The 25,817-nt window shown below is 48.3% G+C and overlaps 1 protein-coding gene and 1 long non-coding RNA gene across 2 annotated transcripts in view; both read left to right on the top strand.

Annotated features, from left to right (window-relative positions):
• LOC148108580 (uncharacterized) overlaps positions 1-19,955 on the top strand; it is a 229,090-nt gene extending 209,135 nt beyond the window's left edge. The window contains exon 4 of the long non-coding RNA XR_015727397.1: positions 15,481-19,955. This is a non-coding gene — a long non-coding RNA (uncharacterized LOC148108580). The remainder of the gene's footprint in view (positions 1-15,480) is intronic.
• Positions 19,956-20,242: 287 nt separating this feature from the next.
• Positions 20,243-25,040, top strand: ALDH1B1 (aldehyde dehydrogenase 1 family member B1). The gene is given in 4 exon segments (XM_045780577.2): positions 20,243-20,473; positions 22,475-22,851; positions 22,854-23,387; positions 23,390-25,040. Coding segments are annotated over 3 exon segments (1,536 nt in total). The 5' UTR covers positions 20,243-20,473; positions 22,475-22,484; the 3' UTR covers positions 24,025-25,040.
• Positions 25,041-25,817: the final 777 nt, after the last annotated feature.

Raw genomic sequence — 25,817 nt, 5'->3', positions numbered from 1 at the left:
TTATTTTAATGCCTTTGTTTTATTGAAGGCAAATTTCCAGGCCTGGCCATCTGATAATCATTTGCAAAGGCTCCATGCTTCCTTATTACCCTTTATGAGAAGGAAGGACTTGTTTGGACTTATTTATCTTAACATGATATTTTGATGTAACCTGATTTTTCTATTGAAATTTCTCCGGCATATTTTTTTAAAACCAGCGTCTGTTTTAGGGTGTCTCAGTTTAAAAACTGAGTGTATTATCTGAACTGCCTTTCATTAACATTTACCAAATGAAACAGTTCCATCGGGATTGTGAAGTTGACATTTTCTCTGTTTTCCCTAGAAAACACCACAACATTAATCATCCCTCAAGGGACTTAATTTTCCACAAAAGTAAGATAACAAAGGCCCGGACTAGGTGTGCATGTATGTGCACGTGTGTTATTTAGAGGTATATGCATGTTGTGTTTTCGTGCTTATGTCTGTGCATCTGAACGTGTATTTATGACACTGTACACGTGACTGTGTGTCATCTGCCAATGTATAATTGGCTACATGGATGTCTAGGTTGATCGTGTGTGTGTGTGTGTGTGTGTGTGTGTAGATGAATCTATATGAATCTGAATGTATGTGGCTATGTACATTGTGTGTCTCTGTTTTATGGCCACGTGACTACGTGCAAGAATGTATATTTTCATGTAATACTTGGTGGTGTGTATACACATATCTATCCATGTATGTGAGTGAGTGCTATGTGTGTGATGATTTGTGGGTTTATATATGTCCATGTGTCTGACTCTAGGCACATGTGTGGGGATGTCTTTGTCCATGTTTCTCTACTTGAATGTTTGCAGGGGAGGACGCCTAAATTTGTGTTCAGAGTCTCCTATACACATGTACACAGTACCCTCTAGTGGACATCAACAGAAAGCACCCCAAGACTCGCTTGAAGAAAGCAGAATCTGGATCACCTCCAATTCCAGACTGGTCCCATGGCAACACACAGGGCAAAGTTTCCAGGATGGTTTCAGAGAGGTCAGGAGAGGCATCCATTTGGCAGGGAACTCTGTGCAGGGTCCAGCCTGTAGGCAGCAGTTCATAGTGTGGGGTGAAAGGACTCCTCCCCTGGTATGGAGGCAAGGTCACTGAGCTTCCACTTGGTAGGTTCATGGGCCAGGAGGGAGGCAGCCTGTGCACGATCAGAGCATGGTGGGGAGAAACCTTACCCCAGGCTCCCACATTTGCTGGGGCCCTGCATACTCTATTGCCCTAGCCAGGACCAATTATAAGAACATGTTCAGTAACATGCCCTTCATGTATCACGCGAAGTCCCAATGGTCTGGGAAATAAGGTCCCTTTGCCTGAGATGCTGTTTCCTCTTGCTGTTGTAACAAATCCTTTAAATACAGGGGCTTAAAAAAACAAAAACATATTCTCAGAGCTCTGGAAGTCAGATGTCTAAACGGGAGGGCAGGACTTTACATTCCTTCTGGAGGCTCTAGAGGGGAATCGGTTCCCTCATTTACCAGCTGCTAGAAGCTGCCTGCGTTCCTTGGCTTATAGCCCCACATCACTCCAACATCTGCTTCTGTTGTCATATCTCTGTCTCTGACTCTCCAGCCTCCCTCTTTTCTGGACTCTAGTGATTACACTGGGTCCACCCGGATATTCCAGGATAATCTTTCCGTTTCAAGATCCTAGTCATATCTACAAGGTCTCTTTGGCCATAGAAAATAACATTCACAGGTTCTGGGTATTCCTAATACCCAGACATCTCTGAGGACCCATTATTTATCCTGCTACAGATGCACACCCCCAAACCCTTCATGTCCCTGTATGGTTCTGCATACGTCACGACAGATAGAAGTTGAGCATACATGGTGCCATTTGTGGAATGTTTGTCCTGGGTCTGACATTGTGCTACACTCTTTCTGGATCATCTCATTTGATCTTTCCAATATTCCTATGAGGTAAGTTATTATAACTATTACTGAGGCCTAGCAAGGCTAAAAAACTTGCCCAAAGTCACACAGCTGGGAAGTGGAGACAGATTTTGCTCCCAGAAATTTTCAACTTCAAAACCACATTCTTTACCATTCTAAAACATTGCAAGGGTCAAAATGCCATGCTATAGATGAGAGAGCTGAAATCTGGAAGCAGGGCATTTGATAAGATTTTGACATAAATCAATGCCTTAAGAACAATAGAGATACGTCCTTTTAAGGACTGCTGCTGCAGATGAACCAAGCAATCATGGTCCATCCAGGGTATAAAGATTTTTTAAAAGTCGGGTGTATGGAGGTATACTTCACATATAGTCAGATGCACCCATTTTAAGCGTATGGTTTTATGAATTTTGACAAATGTCTATGGTCTTACAACCACTACCACAATCAAGAAATAGCATATTTCCATGACCCCCAGTGTCACCCCATGCCTCCTTGTGGTCAAATCCCGCCTTCCATCCCAGCCCTGCAACCGCTGATCTGTTTTATGTCCCTATAGTTTTTGCCTTTTCCAGAACGTCATAAATGGAAGCAGAGGCTGGCCTTTTCATTCTTTTTTAATTGGAGTATTATTTGCATGGAGTAAAACATATGCTTTTTGGCAGAGAAATCCATGAATTTTGACCAAAAACACATGGTCTGTAACCACCACCACAATCAAGACACAGTTATTCTCTCACCGCCCCCCCCCCAAATTCCCCAGTGCTGTGCTTCTGTGGTCACCCTTTGTCCCCATGCTGTCCCCATGTGCCTCCAAGCATTCAAAGATCTGTTTTCTGTTCCTATAATTTTGTCTTTTCCAGAAAGTCATATAAATAGAATCCTAATGTATATAGCTTCTGAGTGCACCTTCTTTCACTAAGCATAATGCATTTGACATCTGTCCATGTCGTGTGTATCCGTAGTTCATTTCTTTACTTGCTGAGCTGTATTCTACCGCATGAATGTAGCTAAGCGTGTTTATCCACTCAGCAGTTCAAAGACACGTAGGTTATTTCCCCATGTGGCAATTATGAAGTATTCTTTGTATGTTCCGCTGAATTTGCTTTGATAACATTCTGTTGAAGCTGTTTGCATTTATATTCATAAGGAATCTTGGACTATAGTTTTTTCTTTTTCCTTTTTTTTCTGGGGGGATGTCTTTGTCTGCTTATGGTGTCAGGGAAATGTTGGCCTTGTAAAATTATTGGGAAGTGTTTCCTCCTCTTCTAGTTTCTGTAAGAATTTGTGCAGAGTTGGTATTCTTCCTTCCTTAAATAAGTTGGTATTCGAATTCACCAGTGAAGCCATCTGCTTCTGGAGTTTCCTTTGTTGGAAGGTTTTCAATTATGAATTCAATTTGTTTAACAGACACAGTGCCATTCTCGTTATCTATTCCTTCTCGAGTGAAGCTTTGGTAGCTGTGTCTTCTAAGGGATTTGTCCATCTCGTCGGAGTTATTAAATGTATTGTTATAAAGCTGGGGACAAGTCAGCACTAAAATAGCCAAACACACGAGTGAATGACTCGCCTAAAGCGACCATAGCCAACAAAGGACAGAAATTCTGGGTTAGGAAATAATCTGAAATTCATGAAGAACTTAATGCTCTTTTGAAATGAGTGAGTTTATTGAAAAGTACAATTATGCACGAAGATGTAAAGCAAAGTCTTATCAAAAAATTGGAAACCACATAAATGTCAAAGAAAGTTAATGTGGTATGTTCGCTTGATAAAATATATATTATACATCATTTAAACACTGTAAAAATGTGCATAGCGAAGTCTAGAAAAAATTACACCAAAATGGTAGTTGTTATTTGTTGAGGTTTTGAGTCTATGGAGTCTTTTTTTTTTCTTCTCTTTTATTTCTTCCAAATTTGCTATATAATATTTTTTAGTGAGACAAAAACTAAAGGAAAAAACCCAGCATTTCCTTCCACCCTTCATGGGGCATAACTAGAGTTCTTATCAAACACGGAACCTGACAGTAGCCCCTCAATAAATGCAAGGACCAATCAAGTAAAGGACCAATAGCTCAGATTCGAAGGCTCCTTTCTCCCCAGGCCTTGGCTGTCACTGCTTCTGCGGTCACTGCTACCATCAATCTGATGGTCCTGGCCCCGGCTGCCCCTGCAGGGTCCTACAGTTACCCGAGACCACCCCAGGTGGACTGCGCATGCACACCCAGTGGCCAGGCCATCTGCTTGCTACGTGCACTGCCCACGGTCCCCATGGGGACAAGCCCACACGGGCAAGCCCTGCCACCTGGCATAGCTCCTGCACTCACATGCATGCTCCATTGTCTCATTAGACTTCACTTACAAAACGCAAGTTCAAAGGTAAAATTATTCAACATTTCAAGGTGATGACAGCAGGAAAAAAAAAACAAACCCAAGTGTCCCGTGCAATTGCACGGATCACATACCTGGCAAACCAGTCTGGTATAAACATGGCCTGGGTAGCAGAGCCTAATACAGAGTGGTGTCCCTTAGAAGTCAGGATGGTGACAGGGCAGGCCCAGTAGTGGATATTTCTAGAACACACATCCCTAAATATGCACATCCACTCCATAATTATGGCTATGTAATTGCATAGGTTGCAGAAGGTAACCGGAAACAAAACACCATGAGGACAGAGAACATTTCTTGGTTTTGTTTACAGCTATACCCACAGAGTCTAGCCTAGTGGCTGGCACGTCGTAGGTAACCAATAAATATTTGTTAAATATAGTTATAGAAATTCCTATCCTTACTCTTTCTCTTTAGCTTGATAACTCCTATACATCCTTTAAGATTCTACTCAAAATGCCCCCTCCTACAGGAAGTCTTCTGCAACCCTTCCAGAGTTAGTGATTCCTCCTGTGCATTTCATGCATCTTGTGCAGCCCTCTATATTAGCACCAAGCTGAAGCATGAGGTTATAAGGCAGCACTCTACATAAATCCTCATAGTTGGGTTTGGTTTCCTTAGGAATTGTGTTAACTATCCAAAAACCTCAACCCCATCAAGTAGGATGAAACAAATTATTCTATGGCATTTTCTAAGAAGGAAAGTATTTGTCTATTATTCATCCTTCCCTCCTTTTTTGCCAAATGCTTTTATTTTAGTCTTAAAATGTTTCTACATCCTTTTTTTAAATTTAGTTTTATAGAACAAATAAACTGTGTAGATAGTACAGAGAGTTCACAAATAACCCTTGTCCGGTTTTCCCCGTTGTGAACATCTTATGTTATCGTGGTACAAGTGTCAAAACCAGGACATCTGGCATTGGTACAGGCCTCATAAGTAAATGCCAGGCTTTATTTGGATTTCACCAGTTTTTCCATTAATGTCCTCTTTCTGCAACATGATCCAACGCGGGGCACCATGTTACACTTAGCTGTCATGTCTCCTGATGGTCCCCTCCGGGCTGTGACGGTTCCTCAGTCTCTCCTTGTTTTTCATGAGCCTGACAGGCTCAAGAAGTTCTGGCTCGGTATCCTAGAGAATGTCCTCTCATCTGGGCTTGGCTAATGTTGTTCTCATGCTTCGACTGGGGTTATAGATTTATGGGAAGAATACCACAGAGGTCAAGTGCTCTTCTCATCACGACATACCAGTGATGCCTGCCATCACTGGGATGTTCTCCTTGATCACTCAGTTGAGGTGGTATTTGCCAGGTGTCTCTGCTGGAAAGTTACTATTTTTTCCTTTCCACGTTCTAGTCTTTGGAAGCAAAGAGAGAGTCTAGAATCCTATTTTATGTGTCCCAGAAGCTATCGCCATACTATAATTGTTCTTTTTAAAAAAAATCAATGAACTATGATCACTTTAAAATACATTTAACATCAAGCTTTAAAAGGAAATTTACCTGTCAGACCCAATGATCTGAGAATCACTATGAACACACTGTGCTGTGTTCCTCAGATTACAAAACAACCCTCATTATGAACAGGGAGGTAAGAGTGTTATGACACTACTTCCTACTGTTTGTCATAAGTATGACTCACATCTCCAACTCTGGCTGCAACTGGTCCCTCTGACAAATAACATAGTCGTCCCTGCTCTGTCCCAGAGGTTGTCCTGGGCTCTGTGGCTTAGACCTTGATGTTGACCTGTTCCAACCCCTTTCTTGTGCAATAGGGGAAACTGAAGACCAGAGGGAGAGAGGGCTTGCTTGAAGTCACACAGGTCTTGAGTAAGAGAACCAGGGCTAGAACCCGAGTCTCTCAGGTCCCCAGGGTTTACCGTAACGCTAGTGATAATCTGGGCCTTCCCCGTCCCTCAAATCCCTATTCATTCAGGAAGGATTCTCTGCTTTTCTGCATGACTTTCCATCCCAGTCTCATCTCTGAGTCCCTATGGCATAATCAAGCCTGGGTCTAGCGTGGAGTGTCCAGAGGAGAATGATCACATGTCTGCATATCCCTCAAGGAGCTCCTGGTAGGCAAGATGACAGTTCCCTTGAGGGCTTAGCACATGCCTGGGGCAGAGTAGTGGTAAATAATTGTTGAAGGAATGGATTAGCAGAAACACTTAAATTCACCAGCCCCTTCCACCTGGTTAAGGCCCATTAGCCACCTTGATAATAGCATAGTCCAATCCTTGAGAACACTCATCCTGGGCCTCAACCTTATACCAGCCTGTGTTCTTTGTTTGGCTAATGAGCTAACAATGGCCCCGCCCCTACCTGAATCTACACTCTTGAGGGCTGGGACCATATTTGTCTTGCTCACTGATTGGATCCCAGCATTTTGCAGATAGTAAGCACCTACTGGATATTTGCTGAATGAGTGATGGAGCGTGATCCCAAGCACAGAGAAGACTGGGCTGGCACACACACACACAGATGCAGCTCCCCACATTTCTCACCAGCTGCCAGGCCATCACATCAGATGCAGGTTTTCAAATAGAAGTGAGAAGTTGAATGTTTGAAGCTAAACAAAGCAGTGGACTGAGCCAACTTGCCCTAAAGGAAAGCTGTTTCCCCCTCCACCCCGCCTGGCACCTGGGAGCCTGCTGCCATGCCTGTCCCACAGCCAACCCTCAGCTTCCTCCATCTGGACCCAGTTAGGGAATGTGGGGCCAGGGGCTTCTGGGAGGAAGGTCACCCACCATCCTCCCATCCTGATGGCCAGGACAGACCTGGCTCTCCTCCCGCAGTCCACTCCGCTCACAACCAACACACCAGATCCTGGGACCAGGGCCGGTGGTGGGAGGAGGTCCACATTCAGCAGTGGAAAGAGGGAAAGAAGAAAGAGGGCACCTTGGCTGGGCACCTCACCTGTGCTGGTTTGCTTGTAGCCTATTACAGGTCAGAGGCAGAGGTCATCACAGCCTTTTACGGATGTGGAAACTGAGGCTCAGAGAGTTCGCTAACTTGCCAAGGCCACGAAGCCTGTCAGTGGCCGAGCTGATTCAGCCTTAGCTCGGTCTGATCCCCAGAGTCTGGGCTCAGGCTGTGGAGAACATTTCTGGTCCCTTTATCTTTCTCAGTACCAAAGTAGTTCCCTTTTCTTCTTCAGTCCATGTAAAATGCCACCAGGATGATTCACTCTTACTCATTTGGTTGTTTGTTTTTGTTTTTAAGACTAATATAAGTAATGGGGGTGGGCACTATAGTTGTGGAGCTATCAGCCGTTCACCCCCGGGTGTGAATTACTCCAATCCTTTGCTTTCCTTCTGATTCTGACCTCCAGCTGAAGCTCCCTTGCATGAAGGAGGTGGAAATGTTGTTAAGGAAAGAGAGGCAGGGTCACTTCACTGTAGTTAGCGTGTAGTTAGGAAAACGAGGTCAAGAACAAGGAAGAGAAATGCCCAGAAGCCAGGTTAGGAAAGCAGATAGAGCGAGGCCCCAGTTCAGGAATAGAAAAGGTGATTCCCAACACTACAGAAAGTTCTCCCCAAAGGCCCCCGGTGAAGGTAAAGGCAAAGGTAAGGTGGGGGGTGGGGATGGAGGGGAAGATGGAGGTTTTCAGAAAGAGGGTCATTCCAAAAGGGGCCATGGGCCACCCGGGTTATAATGGTCTGTCCCGATAAAGGAGGTCCCAGCCACTTCCCACAGCCTCCGTGTCAGGGAACTACCAGCGATGAGGAGCTGTGTGCCTCATCCCAGCCAATCCCCATTTTTAGATATTAGATCATTCCAAGTCATCTTCTCTTTGCCTTTTTTCATATTAAACCCTGGGAACACAGAGGTCAATGGCTGAACATGTATAAAAAGAGAAACACCAATCACTGCACACATCTGGAAAATGGACAAAATGCTTCAAGTTACCTGAAAGTTTGCAAAATGCCCCATTGGAGGAACTAAAAATTGCCAGTTCCAGAACTGAGACAGAACATGTCTGTGTTCACTACCTATTGTTGCATAACAGATTGCCCCCAAACTTAGCACTTTAAAACAAGTTTCTGAGGGCCAGGAATCCAGAACGGTTTAGCTGGGTGGTGCAGGCTCCAAGTCTCTCAGGGGGTTGTGACCAAGCCATTGGCAGACCCCTGATGACTTGTCTGGGCCGGTGGATCCACTTCCAAGTGAACTTACAGGATGTTGACAGCCTGAAAGGAGGCCCCAGTTCCTCTAAGGTGCGTGTTTCCATAGCTCACGGGGCAGCTTGCTTCCCTGGAGTGAGAGAGCAGAGATAAAAAGCCCAAGAAGGAGGCCTCCGTCTTTCACAATCTCGGGTGTGACATAGCGCCGTCACTTCTGCCGTTCACCACTGGTCACATAGACCAGCCCTCCAAGCACAGTGCGGGAGGGGTCTGCGCAACGTGGGCAGCGTGTGAGGGCCAGGAGCTGGCACTCGTAAGGCCCACTCTTGGGCACTAACTATAGCATTTGTTTTTTCTTAACCAAATTTCATTTGGACCAAACTAATATCAACCAACATGATTTCACTCCAGTCGACTTCAGCCAGATCACAGATGGCTTTGAACCTGAATGAAAGTATGAATGAGGGTGTCTCCCTGTGAGGATTACCTTAGGTGGAAAAGGGTCTTTGCCTGAAATTTACCATCAGTAGCCTTTATTTCTCCCCCAAATTTCAAGAGGTTTCCATAGATAAATATGCATTCAGCTCTAGTGTCTATTAGAGCTAGTACAGTCTATTTGTTAGTGTGAGACCCATCAATGGTTAGTTCAACATGGGCCCTCTGGTTGCCCCCTATTATACACAGTAGAGGGCAACATTAGCCTAACCCTTAGTCTCTAGAGGTGTGTGTGGGGGGGGGGAATCCACCCCTCAAATTCCTCTGTTAGCAGAAGGGCACTTGGCAACACAGCGGGCTTTTCTGAGCCTTCCTTCAAAGGAGTAAACTGCTTTCCCTGAGACAGGACTTCATTAGGCTTAGCAAGACTGAATCGGGGAGCTTGTCTCTATTTTTTCTTGAGGTCCCAGATAATACGAGATCTCGCCACAGTTGTTCATGAGAGACCTCGATCGGCCCCCTTTCTGCCGTTTTATTGTCAGTGGAATGCTTTGTTTTTCCCTGCTTTTCAACCTCTTTCCCTTATGATGGATTCTCTTGGTTTCACTTAAGTCAGCCACCACAGTGGCTATAGAAGAAATGGGCTGATTAACTGTAGGACGAGGACAAATTAAAGCCGCATACCATGCCCCTGCGGCTGACTGTAAGGTGGAAGAGGGTTTGCACATGTGATTAAGCTAAAGCTCTTAAAATGGGAAGACTTTTTGGATTATCCGGGTAGGCCGTAAAGGCAACCACAAGGGTCCTTTGTAAAAGAGAAGCAGATAGGCACGCCGTTGGCTTTGAAGATCAAAAAAGGGGCCATGAGCCAAGGAGCACAAGAAAAGCAGTTTTAGAAACTGAAAACAGCAAGGAGGTGGATTCTCCCTTTGAGAGAGAACAGAGGGAGTATGGCCCCGACACCTTGATTTTGGTTAGTGACACTGATTTCGGACTTCTGACTTCCAGAACTGTCAGAGAATAAGCGTGCATTGTTTCAAACCATAAGTCTGTGGTCATTTGTAGCAGGGGCAATAGCAAACTAATACACTATGTCATGTTCATTTGGAACAATCAGGAAAACTTAGAGCAGGAAACAAACACCTCTAGTTTCAGAGCTGCAAGTGCTGGAGGTTTCAGGCTCACACGTGCCTTTGTTGTTAAGGGGAGAAGGAGGACCTTCACACCAAAGCCCCAGTTCCTTTGGGAGGGTAACCAATGACACTGATTTCCGGCATGTTCAAACGAGGCCTGGTGAGTTAGACATGCTGGGTTAGAATCCACCACTCATTCGCTGGATGACTTTGAGCAGATTATACAACCCCATCTTCTCGGCTGCTGACTACACATTAGAATCACCCAGAAGAACCCTTCAAATCATACCCATGGCCAGGCCCCATCCCTGCAGATTGATCCAGGTGGTCTGGGGTGGAGCTTGGGTATCAGTGTTTTTATAAGCCCCCTGGTGATTGTAACATGCAGCCAGGCTGAGCAACGCCTCTCTAAATCTGTTCCTCCTTGGAGACAGAAATCACATGGGTGTGATGAGCCTTAAACAGGTAATCCGTGGAAAGTGCTCAGCACATCATAAGCCCTCAATAAATGATTAGTATCGTACTTCAATCCAGACAGACAGATCATCTTTCAGCGCCCCCTACTCTACCCACTTTTAAAATTTTCAGGATAAATAGGAAGGTTCAGTAGATCACTAACGTGATGACATTTTCAGGTACACTTAAATCAAGCATTTCGAACTCCAGGGGGACATAGGACAGGATCTAATCAGACATCTCTCCGTCTTCATGGGATTCCTGTGCCTCTCAAAGCCCAGGGCAAGCACCTGGTTCAGTGTCACCGAGGTGAGTGTCTTGCTCCCAGCATGCCTTAAGGTTGCAAGAAATTACCCATTTACACATATTCAGGAAGGGTAGAGCCTGTCTGGCAGGCAGACGAGGATTGTAAAAATCCTTCAGGTTTTAGAACCAGGAGTTTGGTTTACTCTGGACTCGAGGGCTCCCTGAAGGGATGACCTTGAGTTTTTAAAAATAATTGCTTTTCCTCTTCTGTGCTCCTCAATGCTCTTCAGCTGGAGGCAGAAACAGTTTCCTAGCTCAAGAGCTTTGGAATGGAGCCCAGGGGCTGCAAGCCTTGGGAGCTGGAATCAAGGCCACAAGCAGGGGCAGACCCAAGCTGGGCGGGGCCTGAAGCCCCTGAATCTGGGGCAGGGAGGCCCTGTCTGCCCCACCTCGCTGCTCTGTGAAGTGCAGAATGGTGGTGCTGATTAGGAGACAGTGATTAAACAAGTCTGCAAACGTGGTTTGGTGAATAAACAGCCCCACTCAGTACAGCAGCTCCTTTGTCCCCGTCACAGAGATGGCTTTAGTGAAATGCAGTCTGAGATTCTGGCCTCCTCAGCTGGAGGATGGTTCTGCCCCCTCATGACCCCTCCTCTTTCGTTTTCTTTTTGCTTGAGAACAAGATTGAATTATCTCTTCTCTCCTCCTGGCTGTTGCGAGGCTGGAAGCCCTTTAAATAAACATGCCTGTTAAAGGCACCGATCTTTCCCCAGCAGGCAGAGATTGTACCTCCAAGACCACCAATGGAGTGGCTTCAGGGTACAGACGCAGAGACTTGGGGTTCTCCTCCACCATGCCCTGCCCTGCCGAAGTCTCTCTGCTTGGCCTGGGGCAAGTGCCTGTCCCTGCTTGGGATTCAGTCTCCCGTCCTGTACAATCAGGGTAGCAACACTCTTCGTTCATGTTCTTCCTGTCACAGAGACAAACCCCTTTGGCTCAAGTCATAAATGACAGCGCAGGAGTCATTCTCCCAGCTGAAAAGCACTAATACTACCATATGGGTGCTTTCGTAGGAAAGGATCACCTACCAGTTTGTAAGCAGCCAATGTCTGAGCCCCCAAGAGCCCACCTATATCTACTCTGGCCTCTCAGCCACTGCCCTGGGACCCTCAAAACCTGCTCGTGACTCAGCATCCAAAGGAGTCATGCCTGGCCCTGCGAGGGGGACACAAAGACCAGGCATGGAAGAATGGCAGCGGGCTCTATGTTCACTAGTGAGTGCAGATTTCTGGTGTCCGGGTTTTGAATAGCACACCTAGCCCCTCTGTAGGCTCAAGCACTTCCTGGTCTGATACTGCCTCTCTGAGGAGCCTCTGCCGCCCTTTACCCACCAGAGTGGGGCCCAGCTTGTGGACAAACTCAGATTGCTGGGAAGACATTGCCCAGCAAGGGATCCCTGATCTATCCACCCACCCTCCTTTCTAGCAGGCCATTTGGTCCAAAAAGTTGGCCCTGGGAGGACAGACCTGGCCAGCTGTCCTCCAAACCCTGTGAAGGACTCTCACCAGGCCGGGTGGTCACACTCCCTGGTTTCTGCCCCTGAGTCGCTCTATGATGCCCCTCCTCATGAGCATTCCTAGATACCTCAGCCCAGGGGCAGAGCTGAGAAGGACAACAGAGTCACAGAGACCCCTGGAGCTGCCTCAGGAATCCTTGGGGGTAGGGAGGTCCAGCAAGCAGCTCCTTTTCACCTGGATTGACACTGACCTTCTGTGTAAGTTTTCATTTGGGTCTATGATCTAGTTCAGTCCTTTCACTGTATGGACAATTAGGCCCAGAGGGCACACAGTGAGGCAGGCACCCTGGGATCCAGGGTTCTGCCCACTACATCTCATGTCCTCTCTCCTCTGTGGTTACATCCTCCCCGTCATTGCAAACATATTACTGTGTTCTGGGGAAGGAATAGTCCATGGTTCATTATCCTTATGAACAGATGTGCAATGGGAAACACCTTTCTTATTCCAACCCTGGGGCAATTTCCCCAACCTGCAGCTGTGGCCTTAACCAGGATGCAGCCTATCTGAAAAGGTTGTTTAAAAACCACACTAGATACCAGGTGAAGAATAAATAAGACTGCGACATATGTGGGTTCTTGTTATGGATGCTAGCTAGTCCAGGCCTTCTCCCCCGCCACGGACTCCCTGAAGGACCTGGAGAAGTCCTTTTGCCTCTCTGGGCCTCAGATTCCCCATCTGTACAATGGTAACATTGGACCGGAAGCTCTAAGGACCCCCTTGCTCCCCACTCTGTCCCTGATTCTGTAAGGCCAAGGGTAGGATCAGCCATCATGGGAATCTTCTCAGATGAATCCACCGAGGCAGACATGGCAGGATCTTTGGAAACAGATTTGATGAGGGGACCCTCAGCCCAGGTCAGTCAGCTCCAGTAGCTTGCCTAGTGCTTAAGAGTGTGGCAGTCAAAGCCAAGCTTTGCAATTCAGGTGCGCCAATAACGAGGGAACCATTTTCACTCTCTGAGCCTCAGTGTCCTTATCTGGCAACGGAAGCTGATAACACTTGTCTTCGAAGTAGAGTTAGGAGGGTCTGTGGCAGAGCCTCCTAGATATTCCCCAGTGTCTGTCTTCCCACAGAATCGCAGAAATGGGATCTCTCAAATGACCACCCAATGTAAAGACTGCATGTCCCAGCCTCCCTTGTAGTTAGCTATGCTGCCCATGTGACTAAGTTCGGGTCAAAGGAATGCAAATGGAAGGGTTTGGTGACAGCTTTGGGGACCCTTCTTTAAAAGCAGTGGACATATATGCTTTGTCTTTTTGTCCCCATCCCTCCCACCACCCTGCCACCTGAAATGTGGCTGTGGTAGCTGCTATTTTGAACCACAAAGACAATGCTTACTGCTAAGGGTGACCAAATGGTGAGCTGGAGGGCTGCATATGCCTGAGGATCATTTATCACCTCCCTGCACTGCTTACCTCTGGGCTTATTTTCCTTATTTAGAGAAATCAACTCCCATTTGACATAAGCCCCTGCTACTAAAGTCTCCGTTTCTCAGAGTTAAACCTAATCCTCACTCACTGCTGTGGGATCTGATGAAATGAAATGGTTCTCCCCTAACCAAGTCACGCCCCGTGCCTTAAAGTCCTTCTGTGCTCCCTCAGGATAACATTGACACTCCTTAGCATGGTACCTCAGGCCCTTCATGAAATGTCCCCCTTCCCGCTCCAGCCTCAGCTCTCTCACGGCACCCCACCTTGCCCATCACACCCCAGGCCCCAGCCAGCAGGAGCTACTCACAGCTCCCCATGCCACCCAGGCCACTCCTTGTTTCTGGTCTTTTGCACCTGTAACCCTGCTTCCCAGAGATGCCATCTCTCCCCTGGCCCTCACTGGCTTTCAATATTCAGATCAAGTATTACCTCCTCCGGGAAGTCTCCCAAGATCTTCACAGGCTTTGTTGTGTTCCATTTCTTGTTTCGCTTTGCTCTGTTGGCACCATGGGCTTTTCTCATACTATGTGAGAACAACACACCAGTTTCCCTGCCTGTCTGCCTCCCTAGGCTGAGGCCTGAGGACGAGGAGAGTGCCTGGTTCATCTCTGCACTGCCAGGGCCTCTGCCACAGAGCCATCCGTAATGGGAGCTGAGTGAAGGGAGGAAAGACGGAAGGCAGATGCTTGTTAGTGTGGAAGTAGTCTTGGAAGCAGGAAGAACTGACTTGGGACAGAGGTGAAAGGCAAGGGCATCCTGAGCGGCGGCTCGTCCCTGCTCCCTGCTCTGGTCAGATATTCCTGGTCTAAGAGGCCCTTGTGCATTCGTTGGCAAATCTGCACCAAGTGTCATTAACGGTGGGGCAGCATCTCAGGCTCGCTCAATCAGCAAGTGTGTAAAGATACACTTGGCCTCTGCCAACACTTTGTACTTCAGTCATTGCCTCATTAGGGCCTGTAACTGGCCATGATAACAGGATGGGAGAGTCAGCTGACGGTTTCACAAATAGCATGTGTGTGGGGTCGAAGTTTGTGGTCCAAGGACTCTGCTAACAACGAACATTATTTAACAGCCTAACCTTCTGGGGCCCTGATCCTCTGATGGCACTTTGGTGTATCTTATAGCCCCTCCTTTAACAGTGGGGGAGACTGAAGCCGAGAGAAATAAGTTGCCCAAGGTTACACACACACAGGCTCTGACACCCAGCCCCTTGCCCTTTGTGCCACTCTTGCCCTGTTCTGTGATTGCTGTCCAACAATTAATTGTGCATTTAGATGAAGACATAGACCCCTCAGGCCCAGTCATGAGGGGCGCGAAGGGACAGATCCATTATGGAGCCTTTGAACCGGGAGGACACATTCTAATGATTTGGTAACATAATCTTTTCAGATTTTTTAACTTCTTATTATAAGCCAGTTTAAGTATATGCAGAAATAGAGTATAACGACCCCCCTGTGCCCATCAGCAGCCAGCTTAAGTAGTTCTTGACACCTGCTGTTTTGGATAATATAACCTGGCATCATCTCTCCCCTTAGGAGACTAGAGGAGACACACACCATAACCAGAATAATCTTCAAATTGCAAATTGGATCGTGTCAGCTCGCCTCCCTCCTCCTCAAAAGTCTAGTGGGATTCTGTGCGTAGAAAGGAAGGCAAAGCAGAGCTCCACCCCACCCTAGACAGCCCATCTCTGCACTTCTTTGAAGTGAGGAAAAGTACACTTCTGTCTTATTTAAGCCACTTTTATTTTGGGTTCTCTCTTATGTCAGGAGTCCACAAAAAGCTACATACCGGAGTCAGCCGAGGAGCTGAAAACCAAGACCAAACAACAACAAGGAAAATTAGACAACCCTGTACAACACCAGAGGATTCTGACGGGGGACCGGAAGTGTTGCTCAGGCATTGATGGTATAGCAAGCTGTCCAGGTGACGCTCCCATGCAGCCACAGTTGAGAAGCACTGTTTAATGATCCCTGTCTGAACTCGTTCTAACTGACACGGGGCTCAGCTGAAAAGCCATCTCCCGAGAGGCCCCGGGCGGGAGGAACTCGGGGTTCCCTCCTCTGTGCTTCCACAGAGCTTGGTGCCAGGCTCTGCCAGAGGCGTGTGGTAGTTTATGGCGTTGGTCGGGTCAGGCTCCCGCTGTCCTCTGAGCTCCTCCAGGGTGGGACCACGTTAGATTAATCCATGGGGCCTGGCCCAGGGGTCAGAGTACTTACTGGCCCCTGCCCACCCCTCCAGCCTCTTCCAGAACTATTGGCCCCTTCCCTCCTTCTGCTTGTCTTCTCCCCGTTGCTTAAATGCAGTTGACCCCTCCCATCTTAAGGCCTATGCATATGCCCGTTCCTCTTACCTGCAACTTTCACCTGCCTCTTCATTTAGCCCCTGCTTGTCCTTCACCCTTTACCCTTGCTGTTTGAAGCCTGGTCTTGGCACTAGCCGCATTGGCATCACCTAGTAACTTGTTAGAAATGCAGAATATAAACCATTTATAATTAACAGGGATTAATGAGGTCCCCAGAATGTGGAGAATGCTGTGATGGGCAGTTCTAACTCAAAAATGTGATCAGGGTGGAGGCAGGAGAGGGTCCCTTTTCAGAACAGAGGAATGCTGGGTGAACAAAAGAAACAATGTCCATTGTAATGATGGCGTCTGCACAGTGGAAGGCTGCTGACCATCAGGCCTGCTCTGGCTGGGCCAGAGGCCGTGAACTCCAATGCCTACAAGGCCTAGAATGAGTGAGTCAGTGTATTTCTTTTCCATTTGTCAGCTGTTATAAATTATCACAAACTTAGAGGCTTAAAACAACACAAACTTATTATCTTACAGTTCTGAGGGCTCTGAAATCGGTGTCACTGGGCTAAAATTGAGGTGTTGGCAGAGCTGTGTTCCTTCTGGAGACACTGCGGGAAAAGTGTTCCCTTGCCTTTTCCAGCTGCTTGCATTCTTTGGCTTCTGGCTGCATGACTCCACCGTCTGCCTCTAACACATCTCCTCTGATGCTGACATCCCCGTCTCTCTTTGATAAGGACACTTGTGATTACATTGCACCCCCCCATCTCATCCGGGATAATCTCCCTGCCTCAAGATCCCTAACTCCAGATGCCCTGTGCCACCCCACACTCCGCTTCCACGTCGGTGTGACTCCTGTGTTTGTGTGCAAGCCGGTATCTAGCCTGAACTCAGGCCACGCACTTCCTGCATGTCCTGGCACAAGTCCCGCTCCCTTTCTGGCTCTCAGTTCACTCAACTCTAAACTGAGGTGCAGAGGGAGGGAAAAGGAAAGGAAGCGGGGCAGGTGGAAGGGAAACAGTGTTTGTGGTCAGTACTCAGGGCTGGTTTGGTTTGACAACATTCCGACTTTGGTCATGTTCCCACAGTGTAAACTTCACAGAGTGCAGAGGCTCACTCTGGAGAAAAGGACAGGGGAAGGGTATATTTGGGTTTGCTTTTACATGCATTGTTCTTTTTAAGTTTCCATTCCCTGCTACTCCCTCGCTATCTTGACCCAGTTTCCATCTCCAGTTCAAAGGCAGAGAGCGGAGGCACCTGTAGAATAAATGCCCAGTGCCGCTTGCGTGGCTTTTTGTTTGAAATCTGTCTGATCTGTTCATTGTCTCAGAGCCAGGAATCTTCTCTAGTAACTTCCTAGACATATAAGGCTCCAAAACGCCAGAGGATAGAAATAGCCTCTCTTCCCCCACCAGGCCAGTGTAAACACATCCCTGGGTGACATTCCTTGCTGACAATGACCTGGCTATGGCTTGTGTTATCTCACAATTTCCCCTTCAATCGTTTCAGTCCAAACACTCACAGTGGCTCCAGGCCCAACATCCGTTATAGAGGCCTGGATCTTTTTTACCAATTAAAAAGCTGAATCCAAAACATTCCTGAACAATAGTCAACTCTCCTCAAAATAATGAATGCATTTTACCCTGAGCCACTGCCTATTTGTCCTTCTCTCCAAACTATAAATGTCAAGCTTTGTGGAAGGTTTTTAGTTTTTAATTTTTTGGATGCTTTTACAAATGCCTTGCAATGGGTGAGTTCTGATGACAGCCACAGCTTGTGAAATGTCAAGGGTGGATGTGCCTAATGAAATCTAGATAGAGACAAAGCATTTGCTGGATTTGTCTCTTTCTGAAAACTGTCCATGGTAGAGTCATAGAATCCCCAAAGACCACTTAGGTCGGTTCTCCCCACATATAGTTGCATATCAGGAGCATGTGGAGAACTTAAAAAAAATCCTGGGTCTCAACCAAACATCTAAAAATTTAGAATCTCTGAAGGTAAGACCCAGAGAGACTGTGGCGTTTTTTTGGTTTTGGGGTTTCTGGGTTTTTGTTTTTGTTTTTTTAACACTTCAGGAAATTCTGATGCACCTCTGACTCTGGAAGTCCCTTGTCTATTCAGTCCTTTTTTGGTACTCCCCTTTTTTTGGTACAGGATTTTGTCAAATGGTTGTCTATCCCTTCTTGTACTCCTCCAGGAATGGGGGGCTCACTGCTTTTCAGATCAGCCCCTCCTATCCTTCCTTAGCCAGCTCTGCTTGGTCAGGAAGTTCTTCCTCTGCCCTCTGTAAATTCCCCTCGCTAGGACTCCACAGATGCCTGTCTTTGTCCTTCGGAGATTAGAACCTGTGGGTTCTAAGGAATGGACACACCGTTTCCTTCAGCTGTTCCTCGCCGGACACAGCCTTCAACCTCTCCCTATGGGGCCACTTTCTGTCTGCCACTGGCCTCTCACACCTGCCACAGCTTTCCAAGAGGTCGTGAAAACGGATGCTCCTTCTGTCAAGGACTCACTGCTCCTACCAATGAGGCTGTTAATAATTGACTGAGTAAGTATTAAGTCAGTCCATCATGGAGTGCCAAGTGCCCAAGGGGTGCTAGGTTGGCCATGTGCTGTGTGAGAGGCAGGAGGGACTTTGCAAGGGGCTACATGGTTGCTGGGGAGCCAGAGGAAAACATGAACATAGCCGCGGCAAGATGAGAAATGCACTGCTTTTAGTGAGGAACTCCATTTTGCGAAAGGACTGTAAACATCCTAAGGATGATATGGTCACAAAAGATTCCAAAGGCTGTAGCTTAAGGAAAGAATAATGTGAATCAGCCAGGTTCAAGCAGGAAAACGTGAACACTAAATATGTGCAGAGGGAGGGATTTAATATGAGAATCAGGTGCTGACAGAATTGCCGGAAGGGCTGGAAGGAGAAGTAGGACAGATTCCCAGCACAAGATGGACAAGGCCCATCCATCTCGTTACTGTGTGAGGCTACCTCTGGAGCTATTTAGCTGCAGACACACCCCTGCAGCCGTGATGCAAAGAGCAGGTGGTCAGAGTCTAGGAGCGGCAGCCGCAGCTGCCACCCCATACCCAGGAAGCCAGAGAAGGGACAAGGAACTCGAATGCAGAAAATCGTCACAATCCACCATCATGTTAGTGATGCCCCCCAGGGGGCAGGACAATACCCTCCACCTTCCACATCTGGCAGGGGCACTGCTAATCAGAAGCACCTAGTTCACTCCAGAACTCTACCTGCAAACAAGGTGGGAAACAGCTCTTAGCTTCCCACGGTCTCCAACCAGAAGAAAGGTGCTGTGGAGGCGGGACGAGTCAGAGATGTGTGGTTAGCATGCTTTATGGCAACGAAATGGTCACAATCTAAGTGTCCATCCAAGGTCTTCTCTACTACAGAATTCTGTGCCACTTTGGAGAGAACCATGTTGCCTTTTAATTAACATGACATGAGAAAAGGTTCATAATAAATTACCAAGTAAAAAAAAAAAAGGAAAAAAGGGGGGAAAGCAGGCAGCAAAATAGAGGTCAACATGTAATTTCTATTTTATTAAATGAATTTTTGAAAAATACAAAGTTAAAAATACTGGCAAGATAAATGGCAACTTTTGGCTGAAAGGAGTGAAGGTATTTTTCCCCCTCGAGGTCAAAAATATAATTTCATAATGATGTAGTCAATATGTAAGTCATAAGAATCATAAATATATATATGTACCTAATACATGAAGCAGAGACTGACGGAATGAAAGTAAGAAGTAGATCCACAATTGTCACAGATTTTAACATTTTTCTCAGAAATGGGCAGAAAAACTGGATTGAAGGTATTTTTTAAATCTTTGCAAACGTCTCCGTGTTTTCCAAGCTTTCTGTGTTGTGGATATATTGTTTTTGTCCCCGGACCCAAAAAATGCATTTTTAAAAAGCACGCAAATAAAATCTTAAAGGTACAGGGAGGGGCGGGCGTGGGGGGAAAGAGAGCGAAGGTGGAAGACAGGAGCGGGCATGCACAGAAGGGGTCAAGGAGAGGCTCCGGGATGGGGACCTAACAAGGTGCAGCTCCTGGGACAACTCTGACTGGAGAGCGACCTGTGTGACCTGAGGAAGGCCTGCCCCATTCTGGGTCTTTGTTTCCGCTCCCAAACGAGCGCCTTAGGATCGCAGCTTGAGCGGGCCGAGCGAGGAAGGCGCTCCTGCGTGGAGGACACTCCGGGGTGGGGAGGGCGGTGGCTGGGATCGCGGAAGGGGTGGGGGCACTGCTCCCCCCCCCCAAGCCCCGACGCGCCCGCGCGTGGGGGAGGAGCGGCCTTGGCCTCGGGGCGCAGATGCGCGACGCCCGGGACGCAGGCGGAGCCTCTGGGCCGCTGAGCCGCTGCGCGGAGGCGGGACCTGCGGCGAGCAAGCGGCGGGAAGCTGGGCTAGAGCTGGGGGAGCCTGAAGCTGCGCTGGAGCCGAGCCCGCGGCAGGTAATTAGCGTCTTTGTCCCTCGGCCCCCACGCAGGCCGCAGCTCCCCTCCTTGCGACGGAGGCTACCTCTCTGGGTATCCGCTTCCCCATCTGGGGACTGGCCCTTCCGCCCGGCGTGGGATGTGGGACCCTCTCCACGCTAACACTCTTGCGCCTGCACCCGGGTCCCCGGGTGGTTCCTGTTGGGCTCGGAGGACACAGACCCCCCTCAAACCTTACCCCTTAGCTCGACCTCATGGTTCCTGCCCATCCAGCCGTAAGAAATTGCCCACAGTCAGGAGGAAACACAAAGGGCTAGAGGAATCCGGGTTGAGGCTCTTATTCTTACTTGCTGTGTGTCCTCGGTGAGTCCCCAGACCTCTCTGATCCCCAGCCTTCTTCCACAATGGGAGTCATGATCATCTGCCCAGATAACCCCAGGGGTTACTGGGAGTCTCCTTGACTTGACTGCTAAGAAAGTGGCCTGCAAACTGTAAAGTGTGGTGCGCTGTGAGCAGTGATCTTACAAATGCAAGTGAAGACTCCAAGCACAGACCCCATTTAAGCCCATAGATGAGGAACAGCCTTGGCTTAGCATGAAAGATTTGCCAGCCTTGGTCTATGACTATCTCTCTCACCTGTTTAGCCCCTCCACCCCCCACCTCCCCATGGATTGGTTACCCCCACTTAACCTCCCCTGGGACCCCTCCCTCCTCAGATGCAGGCCTGTTGGACCCAAAGCTGCTTCTGTCCCAGCATAGGACAGAGCTCTGAGCAGAATGGAACCTGAGTGCACCCCTGACAGATCTCTGGCTCAACTACCCTCCAAGGGAGGGTGTTCTTGGGCAGCACTGATTTGTATGAAGCTGGGGGGACCTGGCTGGGGCTTTGCTTTCCAGGAGGCCCAGTGGCAGAGGGCAGGGGTGGAGAAGCCGGGTGCAATTCCTTTTGGCTCCTGGATGGGTCAAGACTTAATTGAGACAGAAAAGATGGAGGATTGATGTCCTGGCCAAAGAGTAACTGTTTCAGTGAATCTAGGAATTTTATACACCATTTAAATTTCATTGAATACATTTTATATGCTGTTTAAATTTTATAATTGTTGTTTTAATAAAGTCTGCACTGTTTCAGAGTAGTAGACAAGAATAAACAGGCCCTTCTTTCCAGGGACTGTCGGCTTTGCTGCGCTCCTGGGAAGCTGAGACCTATGCCCCTGGGGGCCGGGCTAGGCTGGTTTCTGAGGGCGCTGCCAGCTCTGATGTGCTGGGCAGACGGTTGCCATGCTTTTTAAGTGCACAGCCCTATTCAGTGTAGCCCCATGAGGCCTTTCACATAGGAGGAACCTGAGGCACAGAGGGGAAGGGAAGCAAGCCCTTGTCTCAGAGAACAACTCTGTCTCGCAGTCCCTTTGGTTTCTACTCCATTGTGAGGTCACACTGTGACCAGTGTTTGTGGAAGTGTTGCTGCACATCACTGAACAGCGAGCTGTGGAGCGGCTGCTCTGTCGCAGGCATACTTCGAGGCAGCAGGGACACAGCAATGAATGACCAGGAAAAAAAATGCCTGCCCTCTCAGAGTGGATGTTTTACTGGGGAGAGGCAGACAAGAAACACACGTGTGTAAATATACTCTTTGGTGTGTCAGATGGGGAGAAATAAAGCACGGGAATGGGGGACAGAGTGCTGGCAGTGACAAAAGTCACTGTTTTGTAAACTTTATAAAGCGCAGTCAGGGAAGGCCTTGCTGAGCAGGTGACGTTTGATCCAAGCACCAGAAGAGGTGAGGGAGGGAGCTGGAGGATAGATGGGACATGAGGGAGCTGGAACCAGAGAGTTGTTCAGGGCCATTGTCCCCCACCCCCAGCCCTGATGCACCCGCACCTTTGTACTGCTTACAATCCACATTGTTAGAAGTGGCACCCCTTTACACTAGCATCTTGGAACGTCTGAGCTGGCAGGCCTTTGGGGGACCACTTGTCCCACTCTCACCTGTTCGCTCTGGTTCCACCTGCCCCCCTCCAGAGTCTTGAGCATGCTGCGCTTCCTGGTGCCCCGGTGGCTTAGCCTCCATGGCAGGACCGCCCCATACTCTTCTGCAGCAGCCCTTCCAAGCCCCATCCCGAACCCAGACATCCACTACAGCCAGCTGTTCGTCAACAATGAGTGGCAAGATGCAGCCAGCAAGAAGACCTTCCCGACAGTCAGCCCCGCCACGGGAGAGGTCATTGGCCGTGTGGCTGAAGGAGACCGGGCTGACGTGGATCGGGCAGTGAAAGCAGCCCGCGAGGCCTTCCGCCTGGGGTCTCCATGGCGCCGGATGGATGCCTCGGAGCGCGGCCGGCTGCTAAACCGCCTGGCCGACCTAGTGGAGCGGGATCGTGTCTACCTGGCCTCACTGGAGATTTGGACAATGGGAAGCCTTTCCAGGAGTCTTATGCCTTGGACCTGGATGAGGTCATCAAAGTGTACCGGTACTTTGCTGGCTGGGCTGACAAGTGGCAGGGCAAGACCATCCCCATGGATGGCGAGCATTTCTGCTTCACCCGGCATGAGCCTGTTGGCCTCTGCGGCCAGATAATCCCATGGAACTTCCCCTTGGTCATGCAGGGCTGGAAGCTCGCCCCCGCGCTGGCCACCGGCAACACTGTGGTCATGAAGGTGGCAGAGCAGACCCCCCTTTCTGCACTGTACTTGGCCTTCCTCATCAAAGACCCCGGGGTGGTGAACATCATCACCGGCTACGGCCCAACGGCCGGTGCAGCCATCGCCCAGCACATGGATATCGACAAAGTTGCCTTCACCTGCTCTACTGAGGTGGGCCACCTGATCCAGAAGGTGGCCGGTGATTCCAACCTGAAGAGTGTCACCCTGGAGCTGGGTGGGAAGAGCCCCAGCATCGTGTTGGCCGACGCGGACATGGACCACGCCGTGGAGCGTGCCACGAAGCCCTGTTCTTCAACATGGGCCAGTGCTGCTGTGCGGGCTCCCGGACCTTTGTCGAAGAATCCATCTATGACGAATTTCTTGAGAGAACCGTGGAGAAGGCTAAGCAGAGAAGAGTTGGGAACCCCTTTGAGCTGGACACCCAGCAGGGGCCCCAGGTGGACAAGGAGCAGTTTGAGCGAATCCTGAGCTACATCCGGCTTGGCCAGAAGGAGGGGGCCAAACTTCTCTGCGGGGGGGAGCGTTTTGGGGAGCGTGGTTTCTTCATCAAGCCCACGGTCTTTGGTGGCGTGCAGGATGACATGAGGATCGCCAGAGAGGAGATCTTCGGGCCTGTGCAGCCCTTATTTAAATTCAAGAAGATGGATGAGGTAATCGAGAGGGCCAACAACACCAGGTATGGCTTGGCTGCTGCCGTGTTCACCCAGGACCTGGACAAGGCCATGTACTTCACGCAGGCACTCCAGGCTGGCACAGTGTGGGTAAACACCTACAACATTGTCACCTGCCACACGCCCTTCGGAGGGTTTAAGGAATCTGGGAATGGGAGGGAGCTGGGGGAGGACAGGCTTAAGGCCTACACGGAGGTGAAGACGGTTACCATCAAGATCCCTCAGAAGAACTCGTAAGAATGCCTACCACAGGGACCCACCTCCAGTCCAGAGGTTCCATAATCACCTACACCATGGTTGCCAAATAGGTTTTCAGCCTCAGACCCTACTTTATTTGTTCCAAATGAACTCTTAGAACAAATAAAGAATCAAAATGAGAACTGCTCCTATCCACCCGTGCCTCAGCCCCAGCCCCCTTGGTGGCCCTGAGTTACTTCCATGAAATCTTGGGAATCTCTGGAACATAGATTAAAAAGCACTGATCTGGACAGTGGCTGTTAGTTCTTCCTTCTGATCCAAGGACTCCACCGTGGATTAACCTCATGCCTTAGTAGATGGACTCAGTTCAGACATAGGATTGGAAGGCATTAGGAGTTTCAAACTAGGTGGATTCCAAATCTTGGCCCCATTCTTCAATGACTTAACCTAAAAATCAAGGATGCTTTTCCTTTTTTAAGTACCAGTTGCCGGCTGTTTTGCTTGCTTACCCTGCATTTTGCTACTGATTTTCATTAATTTGAGGAAAGAAGTGGGCAAAGAATGCATTTATATAACCACTCCTTTAAAATAAACTCAAGCAACCCAAGTGTCCATCACCTAGTGAGTGGGTAAATGAAATGTTTCCATGGAATATTCCTTGTGCTAGTCAGCCATAAAAAAGGAATGAAGTATTGACACGTGCTGCAATGTGGATGAGCCTTGAAACCATTAGGCTGAGCGAAAGAAGCCAGACATACATACAAGGCCGCATATTGTATGATTCCATTTATATGAAATGTCCAGAATAGGCAAATCAGAGACAGAAAGTACATTGGCAGTTGCCAGGTGTTGGGGGAGGAGGGAGTGGGGAGTAATTGCTAATGGGTATAGGATTTCTTTTGGGGAGGTTTCAGAGGGTTCTGAAATTGGATAGTAGTGATGGTTGCACAACTTTGTGAATATACTGAAAAGTACTGAATTGTACAGTGATTTACATAAAAGGGTGAATTTTATGATATGTGAATTAATTTCAATTAAAAATTAAATAAAAGGTACCCATACCTTGTTTGCCAATTTTTTAAATCAACATCCTCTTACAACTGAAAATTTTAGGGATGTCTGGGTGGCTCAGTTGGTTAAGTGGCTGCCTTTGGCTCAGGTCATGATCCCAGGGTCCCAGGATCAAATCCTGCATCAGGCTCCTTTCTTGGCAGGGAGTCTGTTTCTCTGCCTGATGCTCCCCCCCACCCTTTTGTGTGCTCTCTCTCTCTGTGTCAAATAAATAAATAAAATCTTTAAAAAGAAAATTTTTGAGTCATGGGGATGGAAGGGACCCAGGTAGTCATCCAGTCAACCCTCAGCCAGGTGTGAAAGTCCTCTCCCCAAATATTTCTAGTAGCATTTTTGTTTTCTCTTGACTGGGTGACAAAGTGCAACTTTAAGGCCCATAGAGAAAAGCCCTGGTTCCTGCCTAGAGCAAGTCCATTTGCGGTCCCATTTCAGGCCTTCCACACTGTCCCCCAGCACCTATCCAAACACACCACCCCTCAAGCAGAGCCCAGCATCAGGGCCATTCTGACATGTTAGGGGTTTCCAGAATCTTATTTACTTATTTTTATTTTTAAAAGATATTTGAGAGAGAGAGAGAGCAGGTGCACTCGTGCATGTGAATGGGCTGGAGGTGGGGGGTTGGGGGGGAGGTGAAGGAGAGTGAAGCAGACTCCCTCTGAGCACAGAGCCTGACATGGCTGATCTCAGGACCCTGAGGTCATGACTTGAGCCGAAATCAAGAGTTGGATGCTCAACCCACAGCCACACAGATGCCCCAGTTT

The sequence above is a fragment of the Ursus americanus genome, chromosome 18 (genome assembly GCF_024610735.1).
Source record: "Ursus americanus isolate L20-20 chromosome 18, mUrsAme1.1.p, whole genome shotgun sequence".
NCBI lineage: Eukaryota > Metazoa > Chordata > Mammalia > Carnivora > Ursidae > Ursus > Ursus americanus.
The sequence above is the reverse complement of the archived record's forward strand: the minus strand, read 5'-3'. Positions and strand labels throughout refer to the sequence as shown.